This window comes from Cryptotermes secundus, unplaced genomic scaffold (genome assembly GCF_002891405.2).
Source record: "Cryptotermes secundus unplaced genomic scaffold, Csec_1.0 scaffold156, whole genome shotgun sequence".
NCBI classification, from domain to species: domain Eukaryota; kingdom Metazoa; phylum Arthropoda; class Insecta; order Blattodea; family Kalotermitidae; genus Cryptotermes; species Cryptotermes secundus.
This window is the reverse complement of record NW_019727089.1, coordinates 787700-804894: the sequence shown is the minus strand read 5'-3', so window position 1 is coordinate 804894 and position 17195 is coordinate 787700. Positions and strand designations below refer to the sequence as shown.

General features: G+C 41.1%; 1 protein-coding gene across 1 annotated transcript in view; it reads right to left on the bottom strand.

Annotated features, from left to right (window-relative positions):
- LOC111864295 overlaps window positions 1-17195 on the bottom strand; it is a 103622-nt gene that overhangs the window by 43460 nt on the left and 42967 nt on the right. Inside the window, exon 2 of the mRNA XM_033751369.1 lies at window positions 7420-7561. Within this exon, the coding sequence (XP_033607260.1) occupies window positions 7420-7561 (142 nt within the window). The remainder of the gene's footprint in view (window positions 1-7419; window positions 7562-17195) is intronic.

Genomic DNA, 17195 nt, shown 5'->3' with positions numbered 1-17195 from the left:
TGGCATAACTTGGCTCCGGGGACTTTAGTGAAGTTAATGTCAACTTTTGCAGATAGAGGGTGTCGAGTGGTCACCGCAACGGATTCCCACGGCCGTTAATTTCGGTTTTCTAGACCGGAGACTTGTATAACTGTGTTGAAATCCGTTGCCAGGATACGACTAGTGAAGGCAGAGAAAGCTAATCTGTGCGTAACGGTGAACTATAAAGTGTGCAGATCAACGATAGCGCTGAAATTGTTTGTAGTTCTCAGTGGTGTGTATAAGGTGGCCAATAAATCCAATTATCCAATCCAATACCGTCTATAAGTCAAGCNTAGCTCAAACGGTTAGTCGCTAGTTTCCCACCGCGGCGGCCCGGGTTCGATTCTGAGTCTGGTCAAGTGGGATTTGTGGTGGACAAAGTGGCGCTGGGGCGGGTTTTCCACGAGTATTTCGGTTTCCCTTGCCAAACTTCATTCCACCAAATTCTCTATCATCATAATCACACAGGGTAGGCTACAATCAGTGGCCGCCGTGCCGAGTGGACCCAACTGGACTGCGCCCCCCACTAAGCGAATTTTTTGTTTTAAAATAAATCTGGCGCACTGCCGAGAACAAATCGTGAAGGTCTCGCAAAGAGGTCCAGAGACACGCGGTCTGCGAATTGATGGCAGATCAGTCTGGCTGCCACCAGACCTGTCGAGTACTGCAGAGTACTGCATCCACTCGCCCTATACTAGAGCAAACAGTCTGTCTCTCCTTCCATCTGTCGTCAGGGACTGCCTTGCAGTATTTTCCAGAAACAATTGCAATAAACATCTAAAATTCAACATTTTACTCTGTGCTTATTGATGTACAGTTAAGATATAGGTCACGACCCATCTGTGCGTTCAACGTCGATAAAACTGATACATAAACAGTTCCCAATAAATCGTAAAAAAGGAAGAAAAAGTTGGAATTCTTCCTTCAGCCCCAAAGAAGGACCACAGCGGCCACGAATTACAACGCAGCAGGACACCATGTGATTCCTTTCTTTATTTTATTGTTATTATTATCATTTATGTGCTTGTTTGTTTACTTTTCTTCATTACTGTGTTTTCCCAAGAAATTTCCTGTAATTTATTTTTGACTTATAATGTGTTTGTCTAATGTCTGTATAATTTACACGTAATTACTTTCATCTACACTGTGCTAAGTCTGTAATTGGCCTTGCGGCTGTTGACTTGGCACATAAATAATAAAGAATTGAATTGAATTTAATTGAATTTTTCCGAGAGCAAGAGAGAATTCAGACTTCCTTAAACAGTAGCAGCAGCAGTAGCAGTAGCAGAGTAGTAGCCTCTGGGAGAGACTTATATGACTCAATTTACATCAATCACTTTCTGAACCCGGTGAAACCAAGTTACAATGACCCAAAAGCCTAGAAGCCTAAGTGTACGCCGTTTTACATACGACTACGAAACAAGAAAAGGATCTTGGCTATGAATAAAATGTGACTTATACACTTTAACTGTGAAATTCTTCCTTCAATTTCTGTTTCGTTCCTGAATCTAGTAACTGATTATGTGTATATATACTGTATATTGTTTTGTATGACTGTTGTCCTTAGACGTAGTTCTGATCATTAATCGCCTTAATCTTATTTCTGTAACATATTTATCTGATTTTCCCTGCATTAATTTAAAGACTAATAAAAATCGTAAAATAAAAAACGCATGCAATTTAAATTTGCCCCCAGTAACAATTCACTTTGCCCCATTAACGGAGAAATTTGAAAAAAGTGCAGAGCTTCCGAAAAATCTTATCTTAAGAAACTGGAAGTTCTTACTTCACTTTACGTAGCAAAATGTTCACCAAGCTTTTGTCGAAACACCTTAGCTGTCTTTAGATGAAGTCCACAGTCCGTACTTCACATACTTCAGTACTTCGCCTCCACTCACTTTCCATATCACCAGTTCACTAACTGAAGATTCGATAATACGCGTGAAATATATTAGAATATTGAAACGAACTTCACCAAAAAGAGTAGTATTCGATATGTATCGAATCTTGCATAATTTGGATACAAATGGAGAGATGTGTTTGCAGTAGAGCAGAAAGGGAGAAAGAGATTAATTTAAAATGGCCGAAGATGAATTATCCGGACCACAGAGGCCGTGGGTTTGAATTCTGCCCGGAGAATGAAAGTTCTCTCCACAACTCACAGCCAAAATAATCCATCTCATAGACCCGGAGTTTCGGCAGGAACTAGGCTCCAGTGCGGATGAAATTCTCAGAGATTACAGCTCCTGAGATATGGTTCGCGAATTCAATGAATAGGAAATTCGGGAGAATTTTCTTCCGTGTAGCACTGGAGAAGGGATCATCATGTTTCATTAGGTAACATATATTTGCAATTACACATGCTAGTCTTTCTGTAAAAAGTGGTAAAATGCTGCGGCTACGCAAAAACACACGAACACGAACACGAACACGAATGACAGAGACGACACAAACGGCAGGAATGTGATAAGATTCTCAGCTGGATACAAACCTAGACTACAAGGTTAGAAAATTCAAACAGATGAGTAAGTTGAGGTCGATACGAAATATGAAGAGATTATGGAAAGATATGGCAGACCCATAGAGCTTGCATGAGTAAAGACACGTGGACGAAGACACCATTAAATTATAAAGCTACGGAGTGAAACGTCAGAAAACCTTGGAGGCTTTGGCAAGAGGATGAAGACACATAAGTCGATAATATATCAAAACCAAAGCAGTTTTGTGCACTGAACTTGAGCAACTCATAGCGCGCATGCGCACGATATTTATCAGCAATCACATTAACAAATACGAGTATGCTGAAACACTGATACTGGCACTTATTCAGCTATTAGCAAAATGTAAATTCTTGGATGGGTGATCTCCCTTTATCGATCTAGAAACTTCAGAAAGCGACACAGTAAAGTAGCAACACCCTTTACAAGTCGGCACAAAATTACCTCCAATCCGTGTCTTGTAGTACTGGAGCTTCATCTAGTCCACTGACCCTTTGTAAAGGACAGTTTTGTATACCGGGAGGCCTACATATTCGTATCAATCGCTGTGCTAAGGTTCGGCCACACAGAGCGCTACGTTATGTTCGCTACGTACGCTGTGTACACTCTGAGACGCAGCTAACATAGGGAACATAGCGTACGTAGCGTACGGAAGTCTGTGTGGCCAGTCACATTGGCAACAAAGGGAGATATTTTTCTGTTCGTATAGAGAACATAGCGTACGTAGCGTACGTAGCGCTCTGTGTGGCCGAACCTCAACTGTGGTATCTGCAGCTGCGATGGTTCATTAGGCATAAATTCCATAAAGACAATGCTATTTTAATGAGGAGCTTAATTAATTTCTGCTCTTCATTAAATATTGCTAGGTAGATCAAATAAAGGAAGAAATTGCGTGAGAAATGCATAAGAACGTAGTGAAGCTAAAGGGAAGAGACCATTTGAAATTCACGTGTATATAAGTGGGTAAAACTAATTGTTCTTAAAGAAAGAGGGTGTAAGGGTGCGGGCTGAACTTAGATGTCTGAGATATGGGTGCAATAGTGGGCTATAACGTCACACACCAAGAGCAATGAGCGATATGCGGTACGGAAGGATCACTGTAGGGCACTCTCTTCGTGACGTCATGTCACATGCCGGCAGCAGCATCATGCTGATCATCAGAATTGTTATTCCTAGTATTTGTCTGTTATCATCATGATCACCGCTGTCACGGATGTGGCTACAGTTCTGAGTTATAGCTGTAGCTATTGTTATGTTTATTGATCAAGTGATTGACAGCCGCCCTATTTAATTTATAAATACCTTTTCCAAAGCATATGCACGTGTTATTCATAATCAGCTCTCCTATTTTAAATTTAAACTAAACCCAATTCAGCACACACTTATTAAATTAAAACTGGCCGCAAGGAGCTAAATTATTTACTTAATAGTTCTGTATTCTCTCTGCAATAAGTTAATTGGTTTCACAGCTATATGCGCATCATGTAGGTCTGCTTTGTCGGTATATTAAGAGGTTTTCTTTCCCAGTTGTCTATGTTTTCTAGTGTACTACAAAGTTACAGTCTGACCGCCTTTTGTTCAACATTTGTATTAAAGATGTGTCAAAAGTCATTCTTAACTTTATTATTTTCTGATCACAAAGTGTATCAAGCAACTCTATGGAGATTTTCAAATGTTTGCATTCGAAAGTTTATGCGGTAAAGGAGAAAATTTCGCGAATCTTAACATTAAGAAGTTTAGTGCTATTTCTTTTGTTCTTAAGTCTAAGTATATTAATGTGAATTATTACACTGAGGAGTGTCTTAAAGCACTAAAGCTCCTAGAACTCAATTTTTCGTAACACATGGGCTTAGTTTTATTCTCTGGATAGTCTTATAGTTCTATGCAGAGCTTTGCTTCGGACAAACTTCACCTATGGCTCTCGCTGCTGGAGTAGCCGAAAGTTACAAAAGAAATGTACAAATTTATATTTCAGTCGACTTTATCAGTCGGACATTTCTCACAAATATGACTTGGTCTTGACATATCTAAAATTAAAAAAAAAAGAAGCAATTTATTTCAGAAGTTCTTCCTTTTAATCCATTTAAAGACAAAATGAACTGTCACTCCATCACGGATACTCCTAAGCTTCGTGTACCCACTAAATTAATTAGGGACTTTTCCATTGTTACTGTCAGTAAACTGTAAGATCCGCTTCCTCCGAGAGCAATGTCAAAGCTTTTACTACTACTCGTATTTATCATATTTTTATGTTTTCTCTGGATGATACTGGACGTATTATCTCTGGATTTAGTTCCCGGCTTCATTCCTATAACTTCTTGGTTTTCGCATGACACTCCAGATGCCTTATTCTATTTGACAGGCACACCCTACCCCAATCATAACATATCGACTGTGTTCTGCACTTCTGTCCGTACAGTAAAATTCAGTTCTTTCAATGATATTCCCGGGTATACTCGTTGACTTCTGTTACATGCAAGGCAGTTAAAGAGAGTATTCACTGTCAGCTACTGCTGGGAATGAGAGAACCCCCAGAACAATGTCTACTTTCAAAACGCCGTAGTGAAAAGTCAGCCCCCAGATTTCGTTACTGTCACCCGCCATCAGAACCGCAAATGCGAAGGGTGCGTCTCTCTTGGAGCCATTGCATGCTACACACGAAATGTGTCATTTAAAAGCACTGGTCCTTATTCAATGTTTGAGACAATCAGAGAGAGAGAGAGACGTGTTACATCACAGTTGAACTTAACTATTCGTGGATTTTCAATGACAGTAGTTACAGTCAGAATGGAAGTATCCTAAGAGATGATGTCTTTAAATGTAAACCTGATTGGATTTGCCCGAAAATCAGAATGCGAAGTGTACATATATTTCCTACAACCTCACGACTCAAGTATGGAGAAAGCAAGTGAGCTCCAGAAGCTTTTCACCAACATTATTTTGCATAATTAGCAGAGCTTCTGAGAGGCAACCTTCTGGTTACGAAATCTACTTTGTCTTCGGTATGGCAAAAGAAAAAAAAATCACTTTCTACAATTTAATTTTCTAGTTTATCTCAAGTTGTTATGCATTGCTTACAAAAATGTAAAGTAAACAAACTAAGACTGGGAGGTCTTGTCTGTGCGTCTCATTTCCTTGATGGATTTAGATTAAATTTGGTACAGTTGTCTGCGATAAATCTGAAACGAATCTGATTTTGGAATATGCCGGCCAATAATTTAATTCATAACATTTTACATGACACCAAAATTTAAATGCATAACTTGTCTAAAATATGGTTCTTTTGTAATTAAACTAACATGTGACATAAAATATACACCCTAAATCTCGTCAGAATAGACCAGTTTCATCTGAAATAGTTCTCGACATGTTGACATTTAATTAGTTGTAACAAATATTTTGTGACTATGTGATGTTATATTTGTACTGCAATTAGCTCTGAAACAATACGTTTACTTATTAACCGATGTACGCGGAATTGTAAAGAAAAAAAAAGTAAAGCTATCCCTGTACCAGGCCATGAAGGACCATAGGGTTGTGAAACGTCGAGGCTCCCACATTATCTAGACAATCGGCTAACAGATGGCGGTAAGATTGTCAGCCCTAAGCGACGGCCGCGCTTTACTCCCCAGTAAAATTATTTAATTAATTCTTGGTACTCATTTCTGTTAGAGGCTGAGTCATAGTGCGGTTGGAAGGGTTAGGTCGATTTAAAAAAAAATCCAACGACCTCATCGGGACTCGAACCCGCGACCTTCCGGCTTGTAGCATAGTGCCTCAACCAACTACGCTACCACGTGCCCCGGAATTGTATAGAACATATAAAATATATGAAGACCCTACCCAGTTCCATATTGATTTCGGCAGATGGGTGTTTATGTGTTACTCTGTGCAGATTTTGGAGATTTTAAACAGATATCTGACAGAGATAAGAGTTGAACCCCGGAGTGCTGTCAGCAGAGATCTCTTACTCGTGGATAAGAGTTGCCGGAGAGCGAATGTTACTTAGCTTCATCTATTTACTGTTCACGTGCAATTTACGTAACGATGCCGCAACTATCGATATTGAAAGATGAGATGACAATGAATAACTAAATGGAGAAAGTTCTTATTGAAGTTTGCTTTCATATCCGGTATCCCTCATTTATGGCCGAAATATATCGGTATTTTAACAGAATTTAAGGAGCATAAAAATATATTAGGTAGCTTAGATGACGACGTCACGTCTTATTTTAACATGAGAAGTACATCGGCAAATGAACGTTATGCAATTATGTAATGATAAGTTTAATGAAAGCTATTGTTATATACAGCTAGAATGATTATCAGACTGTATCTACTTTGTGAGCAGAAGGGGGCAGGTAGGTTCAATTCAATTCGATTGAGAAAATCTGTCCGCTATAATCTGCGAGAAACACCGGCCCAAGAAACATTCGACAAGTTGCAGCCTCTGATGAACATTTTACTGTGCAAGAATTATATGACTTCTATTAGCAGAGTCTGTATTTAAAATATCGCAGTTGATCAGCTGGTAAAGAAATTCTCCGCATTTTGTGGAATTTGAAGATTCGTTACCGCTTTCCCAGCCAGTTTAGTCCAGTCCACACACACATTCTTAGACTTTCTTTCTTAAGCTTCATTTTAATATTATCCTCCCATTTACGTATAGAACTCCCAAGTGACATTTTTCCTTCAGATTCTAATGATTAAAATGATGTATTTGTTCTCATCTATCCCATGCATGCACAACACCGCCCATCGAAATCTCCAACCTTCTCCAGTAACCTGACAAGGAAATGTTAGCTGTAGGTGGATAAACATGACAGAGAAACGGCTGAGAATGCGTGGCGTTTAACTACACGCCACCTATAAGATTTTTAGCATGTTACTTCGTACTCACTCGTCCACCACGACGAACTTGTCGCCCTCGGAGGCGATGCATCGCCCCTTGGTGCTCAGACGATTCTGCTCGATTATGATTGGCTGCCGCACTCCGGACTGGAACCAGCTGCCCTCCCATTTGCTGGGGAACCGGCATAAATCTGTTGACAGATCCAACCATACTCATTGGCAGGAGGAACATGGACCGAGGCAAAGTGAAAGTGAAGTTGCCCCTGTGCCTCAGGCTTTGAAGGCGTGCAAACAAAGAGCTCGGCAGTATATGGAACTAGAACTGCAGCATTATAGTGTGACCACGTGGTAGGGAGAGGATTGGTTCCAGAGCTGGAAGTCATAAGTCTACCCTACGCCTTACTGAAAAATTGCAGCTCAGATCGAGAGGAAACAAATGGTTAACTCGTAGTGTCGACTTTCGGATGCGAGACGCGCCACTCTCTTCAACTATGCCTGAAGTCACGACGGAAGTTGCATGTCAGGCGTTTCCGGCCATGCCACCAGTTCGAGGATTTAGCTGGCCGGTATAAGAAGTGACGTTGTGGAGGATCTAGACGAGTTCTTGGGTCTCCCGATTTGAGATTACTGCAACTGGCCACATTCAGCAGGACAATTTAGATGCCCTGTTTGGTTTCTGAATCAGACTGTGACGTACATCGAGGCACCTCCTGTCTGAGAAGCGGAGGAACAGACTTGCAGAGAAGTGTTTAGTGAGGCAGGCTTTATTTTGTCATAAGTCCACCACAGACAACCGTTATAACCGAGGCAGTTCAGTCACCTTCTGTCTCTGTTGACTTCACACCCCTCATGATCTGCTGCGCTGTGGTAATCAGGTTAATCATGTAACAGTCAGTGCATTTTTCAGATATTAACATCGATAGTTCCGCTGTGGATGGAAGCCTTCTGAGTAAACATTTGGCATGATCAATTTGAATGGAATGTCGCGATTAGTGGGAACTTGGGCACCAAGATGATGCCTTCTGTACCGCAACTACTTCCTCTGTAGCTGCTGGAGTGTAGCAGGTGCAGCACATCTGAGCAATGCCACCATTCTGTACCGCAACTACTTCCTCTGTAGCTGCTGGAGTGTAGCGGGTGCAGCACATTTGAGCAATGCCACCATTCTGTACCGCAACTACTTCCTCTGTAGCTACTGGAATGTAGCAGGTGCAGCACATCTGAGCAATGCCACCATTCTGTACCGCAACTACTTCCTCTGTAGCTACTGGAATGTAGCAGGTGCAGCACATCTGAGCAATGCCACCATTCTACCTGTCGGTGCACAGCAGGTAGCTATGGCAACATCTGCATCACAAGACAACAAATGGCTGGAGTGAGGCGGGTTTCTTCATCTTACTTTGGAACCATGTGTGGATTCTTGACCACGTTATTGCGTTTAACGAGATACCTGTTCTTGTGCTCTTCTCACTTTATATCCACTGGCTGTACAGCCCCCTTGGGACCTGACCTCTAATTCTTTTTAGTTTCATGATAATTTTACAGACAGTAAGACTCTTTGGACGAGTGATCAGCCCGTCGCGAGGCCTCTACCTAAACACAGAATAAACATATACACATATTAAATGTCCATGTCTTTTGTGGAAAACGAACCCACGATCCCGGCTTCCGAGCGAGCGAAGACAGCGCATGTCTTAGACCTCTCGCCTACAGTGACCGGCGCTCTTCTCACTGGTATCTCCTTCTTCAGGAGAGGAAAGGCACTGGCTCCGACGCAGCCGATCTGTGTAGTCTCGACGCCAAACCCTGTGTGGGTCCTGAAGTATACAAGAGGACGTTTGCGTTTCCTTCCCCCTCGGTACCTCCCCTCTGAGAGGATGAGCGTGTGGCACGTGCTACGGAATCAGACCCTAATATTCTCACTTCGAGTTCACAGACTATCTTCTAATGATAGAAACACAGAGTTATTCTTCTGCGGGCAGGCTTTGGTAATGTCCTGTACCGGTTGCTACTAAATCAAAGACAGAAATGAAAGCTGATAGCTCCATATAGCTATACGTCTGTACCCATTTGCTGTCCCTTTTCCTTTATTGGCTTTCATGATGATGTGGGAACGGCAGTTATCAGTACCGTGTTTAGTTTCTATGCAGAGTTGCGAAACAGAAAATTAGGTTAGAACAGCAGGTTTACCGTAAACAAAGCAAAATATACTCTGCGTGCATAAAATAATCACGTGACTGACAATCGGATGACAAAGAGCAGGCATATCCAGCGGGAGTCTCGGTTAAACAGTCTTGTTTGGCGAAATTTGCGTCACCTGATAAAATGCGATGACGTGACTGTCTCAAGAACTCGACAATGGTAGACAAAAACTGCGCAAGACTGAGGAACTTGGCTCTTTGCGCATTTGGTTTCATTGTACTCTCTAATTGCCTCGCATGGTGCATGGCAAGTAGAGAGGAGATCCGCCAGCTGGTACGGGACTGCAACACTTTCACAAGGTTTTCGATGGGACAAACACAATGTAAGATATACATATACTCGTATGTATATAATATAGATTTAATTTCTAAATCGGAGCATTTTAAAGAATACCGCTCGTAACATCTTATGTGGTATCTCATGAAAAACAGTTTTTATGGAGATTTCTTTCACTTTACTTAATGAAATACTTCTAGAATATATTCCTTTCAGAAATCTGATCCTCCAAATGAACTGAATTAGATTAAAGTTACACATACGAGTATCAAAATCTATCAAATGTCTCTAAAGATTGTGGCATTAGAATGGACTAAAATCAAAATGTGTTGGCGACATAATGTAACGTTGATGGCCAGAGCGTTGCTAGGTAACGGACCGGTAAATACACGCAATACATTCTCGCAACAATGGAACAATGAGTTTATGCAACCCGCTTCTAGGCAACAGCTCAATAAAGAGACTTTCGCGTAGGGGTAATAACGTCACACTGCAACAGTACTATCACGTGACTTGCTGTCTGTTTCCGTGCGGCGCCTATATAAGGAGTATCTGTTTCAGAGTATTTGAGTGTGTTCAAGTGTTTGGGTGTGTGTTTGAGTGTTAAATAACAGTGAGAGTGTTTTAAGTGTGAGCCGCAGGAAGTTCGTAGAAGACCTATGAAGATTTAAAGTGTGATTTGAAGACATTAATTACGTACAATATTTGGAGTGATCTGAAAGGCTAATTTCTATGTTGAGATACGTTACCCGGAGAGGACTAGTGTGTGCGTGCAACAGTGGATTCTGAAATGTTTGTAAATCAGTTACAGCGCTGTATTTAAGTGTAATTAAGAGAGAGTGTGTAACCAAAGTGCTAATAAATCCAATCATCCGAACTAGAACCCGTCATTTAGCCACGCGTACCGCCGTACACGTGACAATATAATGAAGAGGAGTCATGCAGTCTAGCTATAATCGGTCCCACAGTTTTGCGCGCTGTTACTTTTGGACATACGGATGTGACGGAATTAATGGCGTCAAGAATTTTCTGAATGCAGCTACTCTTCTCTTAGTTTAACCGCATTTTTACTTGATATTATATTATGTTGCAGTAACGAAGCTACGCGCTTCAAGTGAGATCTCTTTCTGCGTGACTTCTGTTCTTAACGACAATTGTTTATCTCCGCTCTCGGAGACTTTGAACGGAAAGACCTCTCATACAGTCTGTCATCTTGGAAATGTCTTCGACAGTACCAAGGTTTCCTGTTGTTAGAGATACCATCGTATTTCAGATACTTGAGCGTCGACATGATGTATATCACAAGTGTCATTATAGTGAACATGTGTTTGTTTGTGTTGAATTTACGCGGCCATTGTCTGGAACTACGCAACACACAATGGGTTTCCATAGCAACGTCTACCGGAAGACGTGCTACGGTTCCCTTCACTTCAACTGCTTTATCAGCGTTAGTTTCAATACATTCAATTCATATACAAACCTTGGACAGCAGACCTCGAAGGAACATACTATTGTTAGTACTGTAGAGAAGACTTGAGAGGTGGCTGTGTCTTACAACATGAAAGAAACTTCTAAATTTGAAAGAAAGAAAAATTCTATACAGGCCATGGCAAGCAAACAAGAAGGATATGAGTTATTTTTCTTAGATATAACGCCTTGTATTCCGCTGAAAGCCAACCGAATTTTAGGAGGAATATGCTGCTTCCGTCTTCAGGGTAGAAGAGTAAGCCAAGCGTGTAGAACGCAGCAAGCTGATGTGTTCCTCTGAAACATCGGTTAACTTTCAACGGGCTACACAGTGTTATGTCCCAGATGAAAGACCTCTTCATAATCATTGCTGTGAGAAACTCAAATCCTACATATAAATTTCGAAACTATCTTAATATCTCCATGTAACAGAGATCTAATAGTCGTTCGGATGGTCAAGAAATTCCCAGAGTTTTACGGAGCACGACGGTTCAGCACAATGTGCTACAGTGGTCCCTGTACAGAACCGAATGAATCCAGTCCACACTTTATCCTGTTATTTAAAACTAACTTTAATGTTATTCCTCTGTCTCCGGGTATGTCTCCCAAGTTGCTTCCTTAATTTGAAGATTTAAACTAAAAATGTTTATGCACATCTCATCGATCGCATGCGTTCTACATTCTCCACCTACCTAATCATTCTTGAGTAGTTCACCCAATAATATCTGAGGAAAGTAAAGATTAGGAAGCTTCTCTTTTCGCTGTTTTCCGAAAAAACTTTTTGTCGTTTCCTTTCTCTAAGGACAGTGTTCTCTCTGGCACTCTGATCTCTGGTACCAGCAATGACGAGTTACTGATCCTTAAAGCAGCCGGTGGACATACCTGCCGCTGTGTTGTAAAGTAATGGAGTGCTCAAACATATTAATCTTCTTCAGTTTTCGGACCCACTGTTCCTGGCGTAGGTCCCTGCAGCAGATCTAGGTTCGCCGTATGCTATCGGCAACTTCTCTAACATTAGTGTGAAGCGGAGGAGCGGGAACTGCAGGCGAACTAACCAGTTGCTCAGATGGATCTAGTGCAGAATAGGCACAAGTCCGTCAACATTTTCAAGCCGGCTTGCTGGGAAATATTTTGAGATTGCAACAGCGCATGATCTAATTCTGTTTTCTATGTACATTTACATTAGGTATAATTATAATTTAGTTAATTCTAAAGTTAAAGCAATGTTTATGAAAAGAATGATTTAGGATAACAACCTGCTTTGTGCAGATTAAGTCTTTTGAACTCGAATTAATAACGTACTCATAAATTCGTCTATGGGCATAAATTCAACATTTACAGTTTCACACCGACAATATTTGTGGACCGTAAAAATTATATGACTCGCAAGAAAGAATAATTGCTCATTCTAGCTCTAACGGTTAGAAAACCACGTTTAATTTGAGAATGTACACGAGAGGGAGCACGCGGTTGAGGTACTATGCTACAAGCCGGAAAGTCGCGGGTTCGAGTCCCGATGAAGTCGATTTTTTTCAGTTGACCTCATCCTTCCAGCCGCATTATGTCCCTGGGGTCGGTTAGCCTCTAACAGAAATGAGTACCAGGAATCTTCCTGGGGGTAAAGGGCGGCCGGCGCATAAGGCCGACAAAGTTACCGCCATCTGTGAACCGATTTTCTAGAAAATGTTGGAGTCTCGACCTCTCATAACCCTATGGGCCTCCACGGCCTGTTACAGGGATAACTTTACTCTTTTTATGTACATACTGAGAGCTCGAGAGTCCTGAAATAGGCTACGACTAATTCACTACCAGGTCAGTCACCTGCTTGCAGAAGTTCGGTAAAACAAGCTGTGTTGTAAGTAAGGAGTCAGTCGCTTTAGTACGTTTTGTTCTATGCAAAGTGTACAAGCGGTGAACACACGTAGAGAGGTTGTGTCTGTACGTCTGTATTTTCACAAGTTATACTCAAACTACTAAACTGGTTTTGGTTAAACTTGGTGCAGGAAGGTATACATTAATATCGTCTAGCAATTCCTTCTGGTTCAGAATGGCCAGTCAAAAGCACTTGGAATTCGAGTCACACTTGATCGATTTTCTCAGAAATGGAGCATCGTAAAAAGTAAATACGTGAATTATATCGCAGATTTAAGATTTAAAACCTATGGCGTTTACTGGCTACATTGAGATATGGTGAGCATTCAGCAAAATACAAGAACACGTTTGTGGGTGTGCAGTATAAAGATTTTCGCAATAATTTTGCTTACTTTTAAATTAATTTCATCACAAATTCAGTTCACACTCACTATGGGTTCCAAGTACACAATTCTTTAATTAATTCAGTAAATTTTCGGTTCAACAATGAGAAGGGAAACGGATTTTTATTATATAGCATGTGGTTATGCCTCAGCAGGCGTGCGAAATTTCAAAGAAAAATAATTTCAGACTCACAACAATACATTACAGGCCCACGCGTTAGTCACTCTTAAAGCCCCAATTAAGTTCCGTCAATTTTTTTATTCCGTAGCGAGTTCGGCTGATTCTGAGTCTACAGAACTGGTGGCCTGTGTGGGAAATATATTTCTGTCAGTAATAAATGAAGGTCGTGTCATATCTCAGGCGGTTAAACGCGGAATTACCCCTTCGAAGACTCGGATTCAACTCCGTATGACTACATGTGAGATTCTTGATGAACGAAATAGCAGTAGATCAGGATTTGTCGAAGTTTCTCTCATCTTCCACCGCTAAATGTCATTCCAGAATCGCTGCATAATAATGTAATGACATGCAGACCCGTTTCTAAGCGGTGCCCGAAATATGCGGACGCAACAACAGAAAAGGATTGGAAGAGGTGCCCAGTGCTAGGCAACGAGCCGATAAACATGCATTCTGACAATAGAAGAGGTGTTTTCTATGTTGCCCGAGCCATTCCCAGCGCTGTGTAACGGGCTAATGAACATGCATTCTGACACGTGACACACGTTTTGCGGGAGGTCCGACCCGAGCCTATATAACGAGAGATGAACAATAATTGGGAGACCAGTTCAGCTTAGTTCAGGAGTTCAGTTCAGTAGTTGAGTTGAGTTGTGATGAGTGTTCAGCTGTGGAGTGTTAACCAGCGGGCAACAGAAGCCGAAGAATCTCCATCGCTAAGATTCTTTACAAGGAAACACCTAGTGAAAACTTTGCAGAGGATTAGCCACTGTTGTGATATGTTACGAAGCAACGACTAGTAAAAAAAATCACAATAGTGTAATAATTATTTGTAGTTACGACCTATAAGTGGTCAATAAATCTATTCACCAATCCAAACCCCGTCTGTAATCACTAACACACATGACAGTATCATCGCCGAAGATTATGATTTTCACATATTTTAGTCTTAATGTTCATTAGCAGTATCGTCGTCCCCATGTGTGCGATATCCGAGACCAGGCAGCACATTATCACGTGTTCGGACATGAAGTCGGGGATTTCATCACTAAGACGGTACTTGATTGGTTACAGATTCAAGAAATTGCTTTCACTAACAGATGAATAAAGAGGCAAAGAGGTAAGCAAAAACCGCCGAAAAAGAGAATTTCGAACTTACGTGGGCTGAAATCCGGAATCCATCTACCTAATATTATAAAAGAATATTAACATACACACTTAATATATAGCCTACTGCGGAATTCTTTCCGCTGTAACCGGAAAATGTCTACCAGCATTTCAACTACATTTAAACTTGGTGGCAAAATTTAAACGTTAACAAATCATCTGATAGGGCAGTGTTCGGTTCATTATAGGGAACAAGACCCGTATAGATTTAAAAGGAACACACAACTTACGCTGCAATGGGAAATATTGGATCAAAACAACGAGTATGCTCGGGGCTATCAGGGAACAGATTAAATTCTGTTTCAGTAGGCTTGCTTTCACGAGATCATTAGCCATGACACCTTCTTGCACTCCGCTGCTTTCATAATCCTACTGCGTTCCAAAGAGAAATATTACTATTTGAAGGTGTTTCAGCCAAGAATACAACGGGCTGGCTCCCCGGAGAGGCATTATGGTTTCACCGCAGACAACGTAGCATCCCGTACGTCGAGATTTTCTGTTGTGTGTGGTCCCTCTTACAGGGTTTAGCCCTTGGTTCCCGAAACACAGTGTATGCATTCAAAGATCTCATGACACCAATGTAGGAGGTAAAGTTTCCGCTGTGCCTGAGCTCAACATGCAAGGGCATAATGGGACTAGATCCAAATCTTTGTTCCTTAGCCCCAACATTACGCGGTCAGTGGATCTTCTTCCTCTGAAAATCGTCACGGGTACCCACTCACAGCCGGCCTGGACACTGTGATCTCTGATGTGAAGAGAACCTGGGTTTTCCACCAAGGATACTAGTCACTTTAGTGACCGAGTTATCACGGTTGTTTGGAAGAACTGTGTAGAGGTGTTTAACTTTATAAACATTTTACAAATCTGATAAACATAAGAATGTTATTTGGGTTCAAGGTTCTGTGCCTATAGCCAACTGCGTGCACAGAATACGTTTCTAACCTGAGAGCTTTACTCAAAAAGTGAGGCACTACAGCCACCGTTCAGTATCTCCTGTGATGTTACAAGAGCGTTCAATCTGTCCCGTACTTTTTTAAGGTACAGAAGAAGGAAATATGAATTTGTAAGGATGGCATCATGAATGACCTGGTAGAAGGGTGTAGTACCGCTAAATTATGGTGTCCTTCTCGTCCTGAAAGAACATACGGTACCTCATAGCAGACTGTTGAGCAAAACTGCTAATTCCTACTGAACTGACTCTTTCCTTCACGCTATCCAGGCCTTGTTTATATCAGGTTTAATTTCTGATCATTGAATCTCAACTTATAGAGGAACTTGTTCAAAGAAAGCTACCGTGGCCTATTTTCAAAAGATATAATAGAGGCCTATATTTGAAGAATGAATTCTAAGTAAGCAACTTTAAGAAATACACGTATAGCATCTAATAAATAAATTAGAAATTTGTTTCGCGTTTAATTTCGTTCAGCTTTCATTATCAGAGGAAGATCATTGTCAATAGAAGCAAACCCTTCCTACATAAAGCAATGCTCAAACCCATACTGACCTACTGAATTCAGCTATGAGGGGGTGGGGGAGCCTCTAATTCCAAAACCGAAATCCTCCAGCGCTTTCATTCCAAGACTTTCCGATCCATTCTGGCCGCAACTTGTTACATAAACAACGACAGGTTCCATGAAAATCTGCAAATGAACACAGTGCTAAATGAAATAAAAAAGTGGAACACCAAATACTTAAGAAAATTAGAAAACCACACCAGTGCACTAGCAGTGAACCTACTCGATACCAGCGAAACTACATATAGACTGAAAAGATACACCGTCCTAACTCTGCCAGACGAACCTAAGTAAAACCCCAATACCAGAATTAATATGATACCTAAGTAAACAAAGAAGAACGAGTATATGAGTTACGTCACTGGGCACAACTCGTTCACGAGCCAGTACTTACTGAACATATTTATTTATTGCAGATTCTGCTGATTATGTATAATAAATGCGTGAAAAATTATCATTAAATGAAATTTATTAACAGATAATTACAACTGAAAAATGGACTTCATGAACTCCATGCAGCAAAGCCCGTACTGGAAAAGCTTGCAGTCTCACGGCTAGTAACAAATCTCCAATTTGATGCAATTCGAGAGCAGAGCTGTATCACCGAGTTCACATGAGAACGTCAATTGGTCCTGCCCTCAGCCAGATGAACCCAGGTCACACCCTCGCATCCCATGTCCTTAAGAGCCACATGAACTAAAATAAAAAATATTGAAGTGTATCGCCAGCTTCGGAACTCACACGTTCAGAATTGTATTCAATCGCTGAT